This window comes from Sinocyclocheilus rhinocerous, unplaced genomic scaffold (assembly GCF_001515625.1).
Source record: "Sinocyclocheilus rhinocerous isolate Xijiao unplaced genomic scaffold, SAMN03320098_v1.1 scaffold1204, whole genome shotgun sequence".
NCBI classification, from domain to species: Eukaryota; Metazoa; Chordata; class Actinopteri; order Cypriniformes; family Cyprinidae; genus Sinocyclocheilus; species Sinocyclocheilus rhinocerous.
The window spans coordinates 227,035-240,433 of record NW_015654935.1 but is presented as its reverse complement, the minus strand read 5'-3'; the positions used below and the strand labels follow the sequence as shown (position 1 = coordinate 240,433).

The 13,399-nt window shown below is 39.7% G+C and overlaps 1 protein-coding gene across 11 annotated transcripts in view; it reads right to left on the bottom strand.

Annotated features, from left to right (window-relative positions):
* mef2d (myocyte enhancer factor 2d) overlaps positions 1-13,399 on the bottom strand; it is a 64,444-nt gene that overhangs the window by 14,484 nt on the left and 36,561 nt on the right. For 8 of the 11 annotated variants that reach the window (XM_016524627.1, XM_016524626.1, XM_016524632.1 and 5 more), the window contains exons 3-5: positions 12,490-12,693; positions 4,435-4,572; positions 1,354-1,561 (exon numbers count right to left, since the gene is read on the bottom strand). In XM_016524627.1, the coding sequence (XP_016380113.1) occupies positions 1,354-1,561; positions 4,435-4,572; positions 12,490-12,693 (550 nt within the window). Of the gene's footprint in view, positions 1-1,353; positions 1,562-4,434; positions 4,573-4,667; positions 4,803-12,489; positions 12,694-13,399 lie in introns of all 11 variants that reach the window. The other 3 variants (XM_016524628.1, XM_016524630.1, XM_016524636.1) reach the window with 1 other exon arrangement.

Genomic DNA, 13,399 nt, shown 5'->3' with positions numbered 1-13,399 from the left:
ACAGATGGTCAGCCAAGACAGACTGTTGTTTACACCTGGTCTGAACATGTGTCTTTTGGGGGATGGGATACAGAATTTTAAGGGAGGGTGTCTTATTTCTGGACTATATAGATACTTTACATCAATGTGTCATAATGAAGTGCACATTCAGTGAAGTCTTTTGCATTTATATGAATCATATTTAAGATGTATAGTGTTTGTACAGCATATAAGTGTACACTACCATTCAAAAGTTTTTTTAAATTGATAATTTATTTTAAATTAATACTGATAATAAAAAAGACCTCTACACTGTTGCAAAAGATTTCTATTTCAAATCAATTTTGTTCTTTTGAACTTCTCCACAAAAATATTAAAACCATTTTAATCAATAATAAAAAGAAATGTTTCTTGAACACCAAATCAGCATATTAAAATGATTCCTGAAGGATCAGGACACTGAAGAATGACTGGAGTAATGGCTGCTGAAAATTCAGTTTTGACATTACAGGAATAAAAATCATCTTAAAAAATAGGCAACAGTTATTTTAAACTAATAATATTTCACAATTTTTACTGTGTTTTTGATCAAATAAATGCAATCTTGGTGAACACAGCATTAAAAAAAAATCATACTGACCCCAAAAGGCAGTGAATATATTGTACATACTATGATACAATTGCTCAAGTATACTTTTAAACACTGTCTCATTTATGTTGCACGGCTGTGCCTATAACATTGTCCACCTTCCCTGTCTTGTGGAAATAAAGCTTTTATTCTATTCTTAAATGATTCGATCAAGCAGTTGTTTTATTTCAAAGCTTACCCTAGCAGAGATTACATGTTATGTGAGTCAGTAGTCCTTCGAGTTTTTTAAGGATGCATCAGGACACATTAGAGTTTACACTATAAATGTGACATGTGTCCCTGACCACCTCCAAAGGAGCTTTAAGTGATCAAATCACAATGAGATGCATTGAACCTCATTTACAATTGTATGCCTCAAGATGTTGATACTAGGTGTAAAAAAGATGCTACAGCTTAGCTGATACTGACATACTGAAATGAAAACTTAACCGAATTGGCTGAAGTAAGACTACATGCTGTAAGGATGCATATTACAATATTACAATTCTGGTCAAAAAATTCTGGTCTGATCAGTACACTATGTAAGCACTCCAGAGCAGAGGAGATGAAGGTTTGACAGTCACTTTTATGCATGAAGCAGTGGTATATCTCTGAAACAGTTGCTCCGGCTAATCCGACACCCACAGGGCAACATTATAAACTCATGTACACAACATGAGCTACTATTTCCTCCTTCCTGTTTTGCTTACTGGTACCCAGCGCCATTGATCTGCTCAGGATTTTACCTGCACTGGCAGGTCTCTGTGGCAGGCCAGGAGACACCGTGTTCCTCTGCAGCTGCGGTTGCTGTGGCGACAGCAGGCGTGGGTCTGAGAGAGTGGAGGTGATGAAGGAAGTGGTGACAAGGCTGCTGGGATTGCTGAATGGCAGAGGGCTCTGACTGGACACCGGCACTGTGACTGGCATGGAGAAAGTGGGCGGTGGCACTGTGGACTGAGAAACACAGATAGAGAGGGAAACGTTATCGGCTTAAACTCGCCCACCTGCATGTACATCAAGACATTGGTTTTAATAGCATGCAGTGACTTGTGCAAACATCTTCAAAGCAGAGCATGTGAAGCTACAAGGTGCGGAGTTAATTTTGTAAGACGCAAAATCTGTCAATGTTTTAGTGTGAATTATCCAGGCTGGAAATGAAAGGAACAGGAAGTCTTCACTTCATTTGCATCTAGATTTCACTGAATCATCCAGTGTTTACGGTCTTATTTTAACACTTGTTTTGTAGCCCAGCATTATACTCCATTTTAGTCTGCAACTGTTGTCCTTAAACTGGTAATATGGCTCGAGGGAATAACCCACCACGCACAGTAGGCTCAGGTGTTTCAAACAAGGGGCATGTGGCCGTGACAACTCCTGAGTCAGCCGATCCTCGTTCTCGTGCCTTGTGAAGCGCAATTAGCCAGCTTCAGCAATCAGTGTGGACTCAAACTGTCCAGATGCTCTGATGGAGACCCATTTTCCAAAGATCCTCAGCAAAACCAGGGCCTCTAAATTTAGAATGTGGGCCGCAGTAGGCCTTCTGTGTTCTGAGTGGGACCCAGTTTGATAGAGTTAGTCTGGCTGTTCCTCTGTCCTTCTCCCTTTCTCCTCTAGCCTCTCTGTCTGAGCTTCAGCAGAAAAATGTAGTTTGAAGTGTGCAGATTATAGTCACTACGTTCTTAAAAATAAAGTTTCCAAAAGGGGGTTTTCGCAGTGACGCCACAGAAGAGCCGTTTTGGGTTTCCCAACGAACATTTCAGTGAACAGTTCTTAAAAGAACCATTTTTTTTCTTAGTGTGAAGAACATTTTAATAACCTAAAGAACTCTTTTTCATATAAAGAAGCTTTTGTGCAATGGAAAGGTTCCATGGATGTTAAAGGTTCATGGAATATAGACGCTATTAAGGAACGTTTCGTTTTAAGAGTTAGTTTCAACAGACAGCTTTGTTGTTATAGCCGAATATGGGTTTACGTTTCCTATAAACACTGTTGTTTTCGCAGAAATGACTTCTAATGAGATTCTACTGATGCCAAAGCTGCTTTAAATGAATATTCCAGGTTAAACATATCCAAGCTACAGTTTTGGAGGGAGTAACCCATTGTAGCATATGCTATAGGATAAGACCGTGGGCGAAGTTCCAGCACTGCATGCAGGCCAGGCAGGGTGAAGGGAGGGGAGGGTCATTAGTGTGAGATGAGCAGCTGGTTTTAAAATATGGAGCACCAAGACAGAAATAATCTAGTTTGCTAGTCTCCAATTTCTCAGCCATAAAATGCAATCTTACACTTCTGATGTGCCTTCAACAACTGAAGATAAATACAACAGACTCAAGATTATATCAGTCTAGACACACAGACAAGCGATAGTCAACTGTGATAAGAACGACACTTGGTACTAAAAGAAAGACCGTGTGATTTTGAGGAAGACCGTGACCAGTGAAGTGAGAAAGACTGACTGGTTTGGGAAACAAGTTGGCAAATCATATTCACATGAAGTCCCTTTGGCTTGGAGCTTACTGCAGATCACAGTGCACATGAGGAATGATCTTTCAGGGTCAATAAATAGATTTAATTTTCAATATTTATTTTAAAATGTCATTTATTCCTGTAATGGAATTTTCAAACTTTTTAATGGTAGTGTATATCCAACATCAACCAATACAAAAAATATATAAAAATAATAATCACTGATATAGCACTGATGTATAGTGCATTCCTGTTTGATGCACAATACTGAAATATTACTCTTTTTTTACTTAAGTTGAAATTGAAAACAATTCCAGAATAAAAAACAAATTTAAATTAGCATGTTTTGCAATATTTTTTCTAGGAAGAAGAAAAAAAAATATCTCAAGTAAATTTCCTCACAATCCAGCTTTATCCACTGAAATTGCCATGACAGCCAAGTCAGACAGTTAGTGGTGAATATATAAAAACTCATTACAAACTGATCATTTTCCAGCCTGTTAAGTAGGGCTTGTAGTGCACATGCTGCTGGGTGTCCCCAGTGAGAGGGATTAAGGTTTTAGCTTTCCTTCCTCGGGCACTCATGCTGGGATTATGTGGGAGAGAAGAGAGAGGTGCTGGATGACTCTCTTTGTGCTCCGGCCCGTGAACGGTGCACTGGGCGGAGAATGGGAGGGGGGCGAGAGAGAGGAAAACTGGCCCTCCGTCAGGTGACGAAATGCTTTTTGGATGCAGCTACCAAGCAATTTCTAATTTCCAGTCCCATTAGCATTACAGAGAAAAGAGAACGCAACTTACTACACTAATCAGTCTCTGCTGCCCACATCATGTTGAATCACGTTCACCATGTAAATGATATCAAACTTGGGCCCACGATACATTGAGAAAGGGAGCAGCACTTTCTTGTTTCTGTACCTTGTGAGAGGAGATTCTTCATGCAAGGCTCATGCATAAAGCATTCTTGACAGTGCCTTAATGAAAATTATCTTCACCGACGCCTGAATCGGGACCCAAATGAGTCACAAGTCTATTCCTGGCAAACACGATACAAGCATCAGTCAACGCAGAACATAAGAACATAAGAAAACAGAACGCAGAATCAAGCCAGCTATAAATCACAGGCGCATTTGAAAGCGTGGATTGTGAGGATCAAAGGGATGCGGCCCACACTCGCCCTCTCGCCCCCGACTGCCCTCTCCTGGCCCAAGCACACACATTCTGAGGGGATTGAGGGGTGGTAGGAGGGGAATGGGGTGAGAGATGGTTGCTAGGTGCTCTGTGAGTTGGTTGCCGGGCCGACAGCAGGCTGTGTGAGTTGGTTTGCCGGGGCCAAAAGCAGGCCTCTTCACACAGGTACTCACTGAAAGCCTATAGCTCTGCATCATTTTATCAAACTCCTCGTCTATCTTTTTGTACTTCTCCTCTGTGCGAGGTGTGAGGGAGAACGGCTCCTCGGGGTCTGGGCTCTCCGAATCCCGGTGCTCTTTCTTGTTCAGAGCCTTCATTTATTTCCGACCGAGGATAGGAGAGAGAGACAGAGGGGAAGAAAGAGAAGGAGGGAGGTTAGAACGACAAGGTAAAGAGGAATACTCACTCCGTAGCGTTTGAAGAGGATGTCCAGCTCCTCGCTCTTGCGGTATTTGTCCTCCTGTAACGGACTCTGGTCTATTGAATCGTCCCCATCTGGCTCTGGACTGTTGCAACCGTTAAAGCCTTTCTTTCTCAACGTCTTTAAGCATTTGGAATGGGAGAAGAAAGGGAGAGGAGCATATTTCACATTTAGAAACACAAATGTCAATCAGAAAGAAGCAGCACTGATTTATTAAACCTACAAAGTAATGTGTGACACATAAACCAAGAACACTGTACATCAGCAGATTGTTTCATGAGGAAGTGAAGAGGCTAAATTCTATTTTACACCATGACTTGGAAAACTGAAACTGCGCAGCCATTAGACAACCGTGGGCTGGAAATAAGTTATACGAGGCTGAAAACGAGAGAAACTCAGTTTATCGGTTTCAGCCTGAAAACAGCTTGAGACTTTTTTTGAGAAGATTTTCCAAACAAGATTTTCTCTAAGTAGCTTTGATGGGGGTATCGAGACTGAATGGAAAAAAGTTTTCAGCACTGCTTTCTTCCTTTTCATAGAGGTCATGATGACATAAAAAAAGTGTGCAAAGAAAATACAGCATAAACATTTTTTAATCCAGATTTGTTTTTTTCATATACACTACCGTTCTAAAGTTTGGGGTCAGTAAGATGTTATATTTTTCAAAAAAGTATCTTATGATAAAATACAATAAAAGAGTCATATTGTAAAAAATCATTACAATTTTAAAAATTGTTTTCTATTTTAATTTTTTTTTTAAATGCAATTGATTGCTAAACTGATTTTTCAGCAGCCATTACTCCAGTCTTCACTGTCACATGATTTTTTAGAAATCATTGTAATATGCTGATTTGGAAACTTTGAATAATAGACAAATAACAGCATTTATTTGAAACGGAAATCTTTTGTAACAACATAAATATCTTTACTGTCACTTTTGATCGATTTAATGCATCCTTACTGAATCTTACTTATCCCAAACTTTTGAACTGTAGTTTTATAATATATTACATTACATTAGTAAATTAATTTAAATGAACTAAAATGCAAGTGGTGAAGGGTGTTGTCAAGCTGTTGCTATGCAGTTGCTAAGGTGTTCTGTGTGGAAAAAAGTATAATCACTTAGAAATTTAACAAACACACCTCTCCACAAGATGCTGTACAATTGGAGGCTTTTGTGAAGCCACAAATCAAGCATTGAAATGAAATATTAAAGGGGTCCTATTATGCTTTTTCACTTTTTTAATTTTAGTCAGTGTGTAGTGTGTATGTTTGGGCATAAAAAAGATCTAGAAAGTTACAAATCTCAAAGTCCACTCCAAAGGGAGATATTTCGTTTTTTAAAAGAGCATTATAACCCCAATTTGCTATTGTGTGCTGCGCATTTTACTGAGGACAGCTTCCACAACACGAGGGAGTACAGTGCCGGATTCGCCCAAAAGCTTTTGTTGAAAGATGGAGCAAGGGGCGTGGCAGTACTGAAACACTGTCTAAGCTGTTCGCCAATCACAGCGCACTGGGACAGCTAACCAATCACAACACATTTCGTTTTTTTCGAAAGGCGGGCCTTCATTAAAACCCAGAACTAATCGAGCCGTTTGTGCCAGGCTGGGGAGAAAGGTATTTTAATAATGTAAATTATGTGAAAAATAATGTGTTTTTCGAACCACCAAGCATGAGATCATGTTCTAGTACACCCCCAAAACAAAATCAAGACTTTGTAAAAGAGCATAATAGGACCCCTTTAAGCAAATAGGGGCTGTAGAAATTCCTAACCCCAAGTATGAGCATTAGCAATCAGCCTTAGCAAGCAATGCTACTAATTTATAGATTTGATGAATAATGAAAAAAAAAATACATTGCAAACATTTGAACTAGCTCGATCGTTCATACACTCTCTCTCGCACACACACAGGGAGGAGTTGGTCAGCTGATCAGCCTGTCTCTGAGTTGGCGCCATCTGTTCACCTGTCCCTGTATTTCTCTGCCTGCTGTCTCTCCTTTATGGGGCGGGTGCGTGTTTGTGTTGCCAAGGGAAGATTCCCCTGCAGAGCTCCGCTGCCTCTGACTGGTTAACCTCGTTCAGTAGCGCCCCTCCCCCTGCAACCGCCTTCTTCCCTCCCTCCGTACGGTCCCTCTCTCTAGCTTCCCCTCCCTGTCTTCACATTATTTCATCTGTTACCCCTCGACCTTCACTTTCTTTCTTCTAATGTTTCTGAATGGTTTTTTACACTGTATCTTTGAGTCTCTTTTCTAATCCAGTAATGCTCTCATTCTTCCACGACTTACTGAGCTGACTCATTTCTGTCCTCTATTCCCCTCCTCTCTCCATCCCATATCCTCTTTTCAAACTCCCACTTTCTATGTGGGATGTTAGCAAAGATTTGAGAGGGGCCAAAGTTAAAGTTTAAGAATCTGCAATTGAAAAAGACATTGATCTGAAAATGAGGGGTCTATGGTGGTTTATGGTCTTAAAACACACACATAACTCCATTTCTCAAGTGGGTGCTGATGTCTAACGCAGGGAGAATGCAATGTCACCTTCCATTTGCAGTGTGTAAAGCAGAGAAGGCTGCAACCCCCCGGCCATCCCTTGAGAACACGCTTAAAGCCTCGGCTTCGCCACAGCCTGCCGGCTTACACAGACGACAGCGTCCAGAAACACCCATCTGACAGATTAGCGGCCCCTCCAAACCCTCCACACCTCCTCCTCTTCATCCTTCCATCTCAATTCCTCCTTTAAAGGCAGCGTGTCTGCCATTATCAGGCGAGTCTGACTATAACTCATACATGAGGCTAATGGAGTCATTTCAGCAGCTGATCTGGGCTGATAGCCCACGGTTCAGCCCACTGTGGAGGCGGATCTGAGAGAATAAGCTGAAGTACATCATCTCGATATCGAAGAGGGCTTAGCCAATGTCCAGCACACACAGATTTCTCATCTCTTACAGACAGAGGTTAAGAGTTCACAGTCATTTCATCTCGACAATCTAACGCTAGTGGTCACACTTGAAAGGAACTGCTGCTATCAGGCATGTCAAAAGTGCTGGTGGTGCCGACTTGATACTCAAATTAAATTAAATTATTTCTGTAGCATTAGTACTATAGACTAGTGCTGGGCGGTATGACCAAAAATGTATATCACGGTATTTTCCAAAATTATACCGGTTTCGCGGTACATGACGGTATTTTTTTTCATGCATGACCGGGTGTTAACCCTCATATTTATAATTCCAAACAATCAGTAAGCGACAGGTGCTAGGAAACGCTGTTTTGTACTCATTTATTGACGAGTCGGCTGCGGTGCGGCCAACTGAATGCGCTGCTTCTCTGCCGCTAACTGCACAGAACAGACGCCGAGAGAGGTGACACTTCTCCAGGAAAGTCCGACCTCGCGCTCGCGGGACAGCACTGGCGAAATCTTCCAACTGAACCATAGCTAAGGTTTATCTGAAAAAGTCGCTAGGTTTGTCAGTATGAATATTCTATGGAAAAAAGCCGCTAGTGCGAGTTCTTCTGTGTCATCATGTTCTATTAGTTCTACAGCTTCAGTTTCGGAACTTTCACGCTTAGTAACACATACAGTGTCGCGTTCCGAACGTTGTTTAAGCGACATACTCGCGGTATTGCGGTATTTTAAAAATTCATATCATAACAAAAATAAACACCGGTATTCGGTATGAACCGGTATAACGCCCAGCACTACTACAGACTATTCAATTTTGTACCTAAAAGCTGTCTGGTGACAGGTGGTTACTTCTGAACACTCATAAATATACACTTCCTGGTCAAAATGCCAGCTTGGCATGGCATCAAAGTAAACACAGCAGGTTTTTGCCACTGTCTATTATGTCATTTATAATAATTAAACAGTAATGCTGATAATAAAAAGAGAAAGCCACTTACTGTGCTTACTTTATTTATTTGTTCTTTATTACTGTTTGTTTGAATAAAACTTCATTTAAAAATTGTAATTAATTAAAACTTTTAAATTTAACTTACTTAATTGACAAATATGTCAAATATTAATTTGTTAATATTTATAATAATAATAATAGCAACTTTTTAAAAATAAAGCACTGTTAAATAGCATATTAATTTTTGCTATGATCTCAAACTTAACTTTGAGAATTGTGAAATTTCACTGGTATTGGCATTGTTGTGACAAAACTAGCCAATGTTTTCAACACTTAACTTTCCAGCTCAATATGGAAATCAACATTCATCAGAGATGCCATGTATATCAGGCCCTATATAACCCAATAAGTTATGCTGCCTGACCTGTTTGAATCTTAATTTGAATCTTTTCGTAGAAAATAAGACAAATAGCTGAATGGACTAGTTTAATAGTGCTTTATTTGAGGTCAATCACTATTGACTGTCAGTATTTTGAAAAGAAATGACATGAAATGAACACAAAAATAAAAAAAAATTTGTGTTGCAAAAAATGTCATATAGGTTTAAAACAAATGACGACGGATTTTTCATTTTTGAGTAAACCGTCCCTTTAATTGTCCCCAGTTTGATGTATTTCCAAGAAAAACAGAATATTCAGGAAGGCGGCACTTGATTTTATCTAGTGGGATTTGATTGGATTGTGAAAAATGGATTATGAAAATATTAATACTATTATTTTCTTCGCCCACATGACCTTGGTTATGTCAGCAAAATAAACATTGTTTCAGAAGCAGAGAAAGTTGTTACATTTTGATGAAAGATTATCATATTTTTCATAAGAAAGCTGAGGATAGATGAATCACGCCAACCATTTATTAAGAAAATTAAAAAATATATATTTGATGTTTTTAAGTCCCCACGGCCTCTTCATCTGAGCTGCTTATGAAAAAGGTTGTGTTTCTCTTCTTACCACCTCCTTTAAATCCCAAATGATATCTACAGGATCTTCATCCTTAAACACCCACTCTTCATCTCTCTGTCTCTTTCTCCCTCTCTCTGTCTCTCTCCTGATTGGGATCTGCAGTCAAGCAGATTAACAAGCTCTGGCAGAAAAGGCAGGCAGCCCCCATACAATCACACACACACGCACACACACATACACACACTAGGCACGTGCAACACGAGGCGAGCGAGGAGATGAGAGCAAAGAGAGAGAGATGTAGCAAGAGAGAAGAAGAGAGACTATGTGAGTACATAATATGCATCTGTTCAGTCATGCATCAGTGTGAAAGCATGCCTGCCTGAATATGTGTGTGTGTGTGTGTGTATACAGTGAGCTGTAAGGTGAATGAGTGTTTTTCTCTGGGTAAATATGTAAGCCACTTCATAATTTAGAAACATCAAATCTCCCTCACTTCATTGAACGGTCTCTTTTTGCCTGCATGTCTCTCTTTCTGGTCTCTTAAAGTCAAATAACCAGGTAAAGCAGAGAAGACGTGTTTTTAATTGGGCATGAGCCACAGGAAGGGCCTTCTGAATGGTACTGCCCCCAAAAACATCAGGCCAAACAATGGGAACTCAGCACCAGGTCTGCCTCTACTGTCACTCTGCCTCTCAATATTGCATGAGACAGCCTTCAGCCTTAACACACACAAAGCAGCCCAGTCAGGCTTGAGCTGATGTGGCCCACAGCGGCCTAACGCCCTCACCACAGTGTGCGCACGCACGCACACACACACACACACTCTCTCTCTCTCAAGAGATTTCTGCAGCTGCACCCAACAGGAAACATGCACCTGTACCACTGGGGGCTTCTGCAAAAGAGTCATCAGTTTCTCAACATCACACACTCTACAGAAGTATTCACCCTCTGATGACTGCATTTTAAACTGCACGGAATGACCATCTAATCTTGAAAAATTAATCTTGAAATAAATGCTTTACTTTCTTCTGTACACACACACATTTGAAGTTTTAAAGGAACAGTTCACCCAGAAATTACAATTCTGTTATGATTTACCCACCATCACGTAGTTTCAATCAACATTCAGTTATTTTTAAAGTATTTGTTCATAGTTCACAGTGAACAAGTTCATAGCGACAACAAATTGGACTCGTGTGACTTGTGCACTACATCCTGGATCTTCTTAAGTCATGATAGTTTTGAGTGAGTAAAAGACCCAAATTTAAGTTGTTATTCACTGTAATCTCTACCTCTAGTAAGCCAGAGAACCAAAGCAACTAAATCACTGAGTTGAACTTGAGTACCAGTTCTATCCAGTTTGGAAACAAATCATTCTTTTGAGCTGGTTCTATTCAATTAAATGCTTGATCCGGTTCACAAGTTGCACTGAATGATTCATTATGGAAAACAGCTGCATTAAGGTGCATCAAGACAAGAAAAAAATAACATATGAGTTAGGAATACGGATATGAGGTTGAGTAAATAATGACAGAATTTTTTATTTTTGGGTGAACTCTCTTTTTAATTCGGGCAGCATTCAAACTATATGATCTGAGACACTCTTTAACTCTTCCGGTGAGGTTATATGATAGTTCTGTGTGAGTAAAAGACCTAACTATAAGTTGTTGTTCACTAATAATCTTCTTTTCCAGTGAGCTGTTAACTCGAGGACCAAAATATCCAAATCATTGAGTCAGTGAGTTGAACTTAAGAACCAAACCAGTTCAATTTGCATGTGAATCACTTGTTTGAGCCGTTCTTTTCAATGAACCGCTTGGTCCAATTCATAAATTGCATTGGACTACTCATTATGGGAAACAGCTGCATTAAGGTGCATGAAGAAGAAAAATAAAACAGCATACAGGTTCAAAATACCATGAGGGAGAGTAAATGACAGAATTTTCATTTTTGAGTAAACTATCCTTTTAATTTATATAATGTTTAAGCTATACTACCTGAGACACTCTTCCACTGCTGCTGTTCTTTCCGAGTTAATGTTACGCGTCCCAGAACAACATGCCACACACATGCAGTCGCCATCTTGTGTTGGACGGGACAGACACCGGATGGGCACCGTGTGTGTGTTAAGCCACTTTTTCCTCTCTGGCCAAAGGCAGGAGGTGGTAGAGGGTGCAGCTGTCCCTACCTCTCCTGTCCCACCATCGTCCAGGCAGTTAGCCAGCAGCGTATAGAGATCCACGAGCCTCTGAACAACCCTTCATGCTCTCTAGACGTGCACACACACTCTTTCTCTCACATGTGCTCGGCCTCCCTATGGATGAGTGTTTAGCTATGCAAAAGCCTTGCCATTTCATGAAGAACTTGCAGTGTTGTGGATTTACACTGTCACTATGGTATAACCAGGGCGTATTTTGGATACGGTAACATGGTAATACCATAATATTCTTAGAAGTACCTTGGAGTACCATGTAAATAAAGCAATATATAAATCAAATCAAATTAGTCAAAAGTCAAATTAGCATGGTATTAGCATGGTCTGAATCCATAATGAAAGTTCACTATGTAATGAAACAACAAATTTAGCTTTAGTTACAGTATTCGATAAATGTCAAAATAAATGAGGAGAAGCATCATGAAAACAAATCATTGCAATTACAGACATTCCTATTTGGACGGGATCCTTCTCAGAGGACTTGTGTGTTAGGAGGAAAACAGTAGGTAATTTGCTCTGCGGTTTTAACAAGGTTTTTGTGAGGAAAAACACACAAATTTACCTGGCCTCCTCAGGGAAAACTTGTCCCGACCAAATAGGGCTATTGACTGAACTACTGCAACCGAATTAACACGGTTCACCAAAGACAGGAAGGAAGGAGTGAAGAGAAGGAGCAAACAAATAAAGGATGAATGAGACCAACAAACAAAGAAAACAATTTCCTGCAACCTGAAATTGGGAGGATTCACGGTGGGCTTGTATGTCTGTGTTACCTCAATGATGTCTGCGTTGGTCCTGCTTTCGTGCGGCTCATTGTACTCAGTGTATTTGAGGAGCACTTTGTCCATGTCGGTGCTGGCATACTGGAAGAGCTTGTTTGAGTGATTGAAAATAATGAGGGCAATCTCACAGTCACACAACACACTGAGCTCGTAGGCTTTCTTCATCAGACCAAACTTCCGTTTGGTGAAGGTCACCTGTGGATAGAGAGAGAAAGATGAGGTTAGAGAGGGAGAAAAAGATGATGATTGAGATGAAGGATGAGAACTGAAAACTACATGTTTTTATTTGCAGTGAAACAAAAGAAGATCCTAAAGTTATAGTCTGCTTAAAACAACCAATTACGCACATTCATGTTGTTCCAAACATGAATGTCTTTCTTTCCTGTGTGAAACTCATAAGAAGATATTCTGAAGAATCTATTTTGATGTTCAATTTAAATAAAATTACAAATGAGGATTAGAGCTTTCAAGATTCAAAAAAGATGCAAAAGCACTATTATTATATCATAAACATGTTATCTTAAAGTAATATGATAAGATATATGATATTTAAAGGGATATACTGAAATTTAAGACAATCTTGACATGTGCTGAGCCATTTAGAGTTTGCTTAACAGTTAGCCTAACAATTTCACTGTCTGGGAAGATACACATGCAAATTTGGCCAATAAATTGCCATTAAAAATGCCATTAAACAAGAAGAAAAATGTTGTTAAACATTAAGAAAAAGAGGAAGACAAGGTTAGACAAGGATGAGTGAAGAGATGAGAACTATATCTAATGCAATTTTGCTTCTTAGGTAAATTTGTCTTATTTTAAAGGGGTGGTTGACTGGTTTTTTTCAAGGCTTGATTGTGTTTATGGGGTGCAGTATAAAATGTGTTAATGCTTCGTTTAAAAA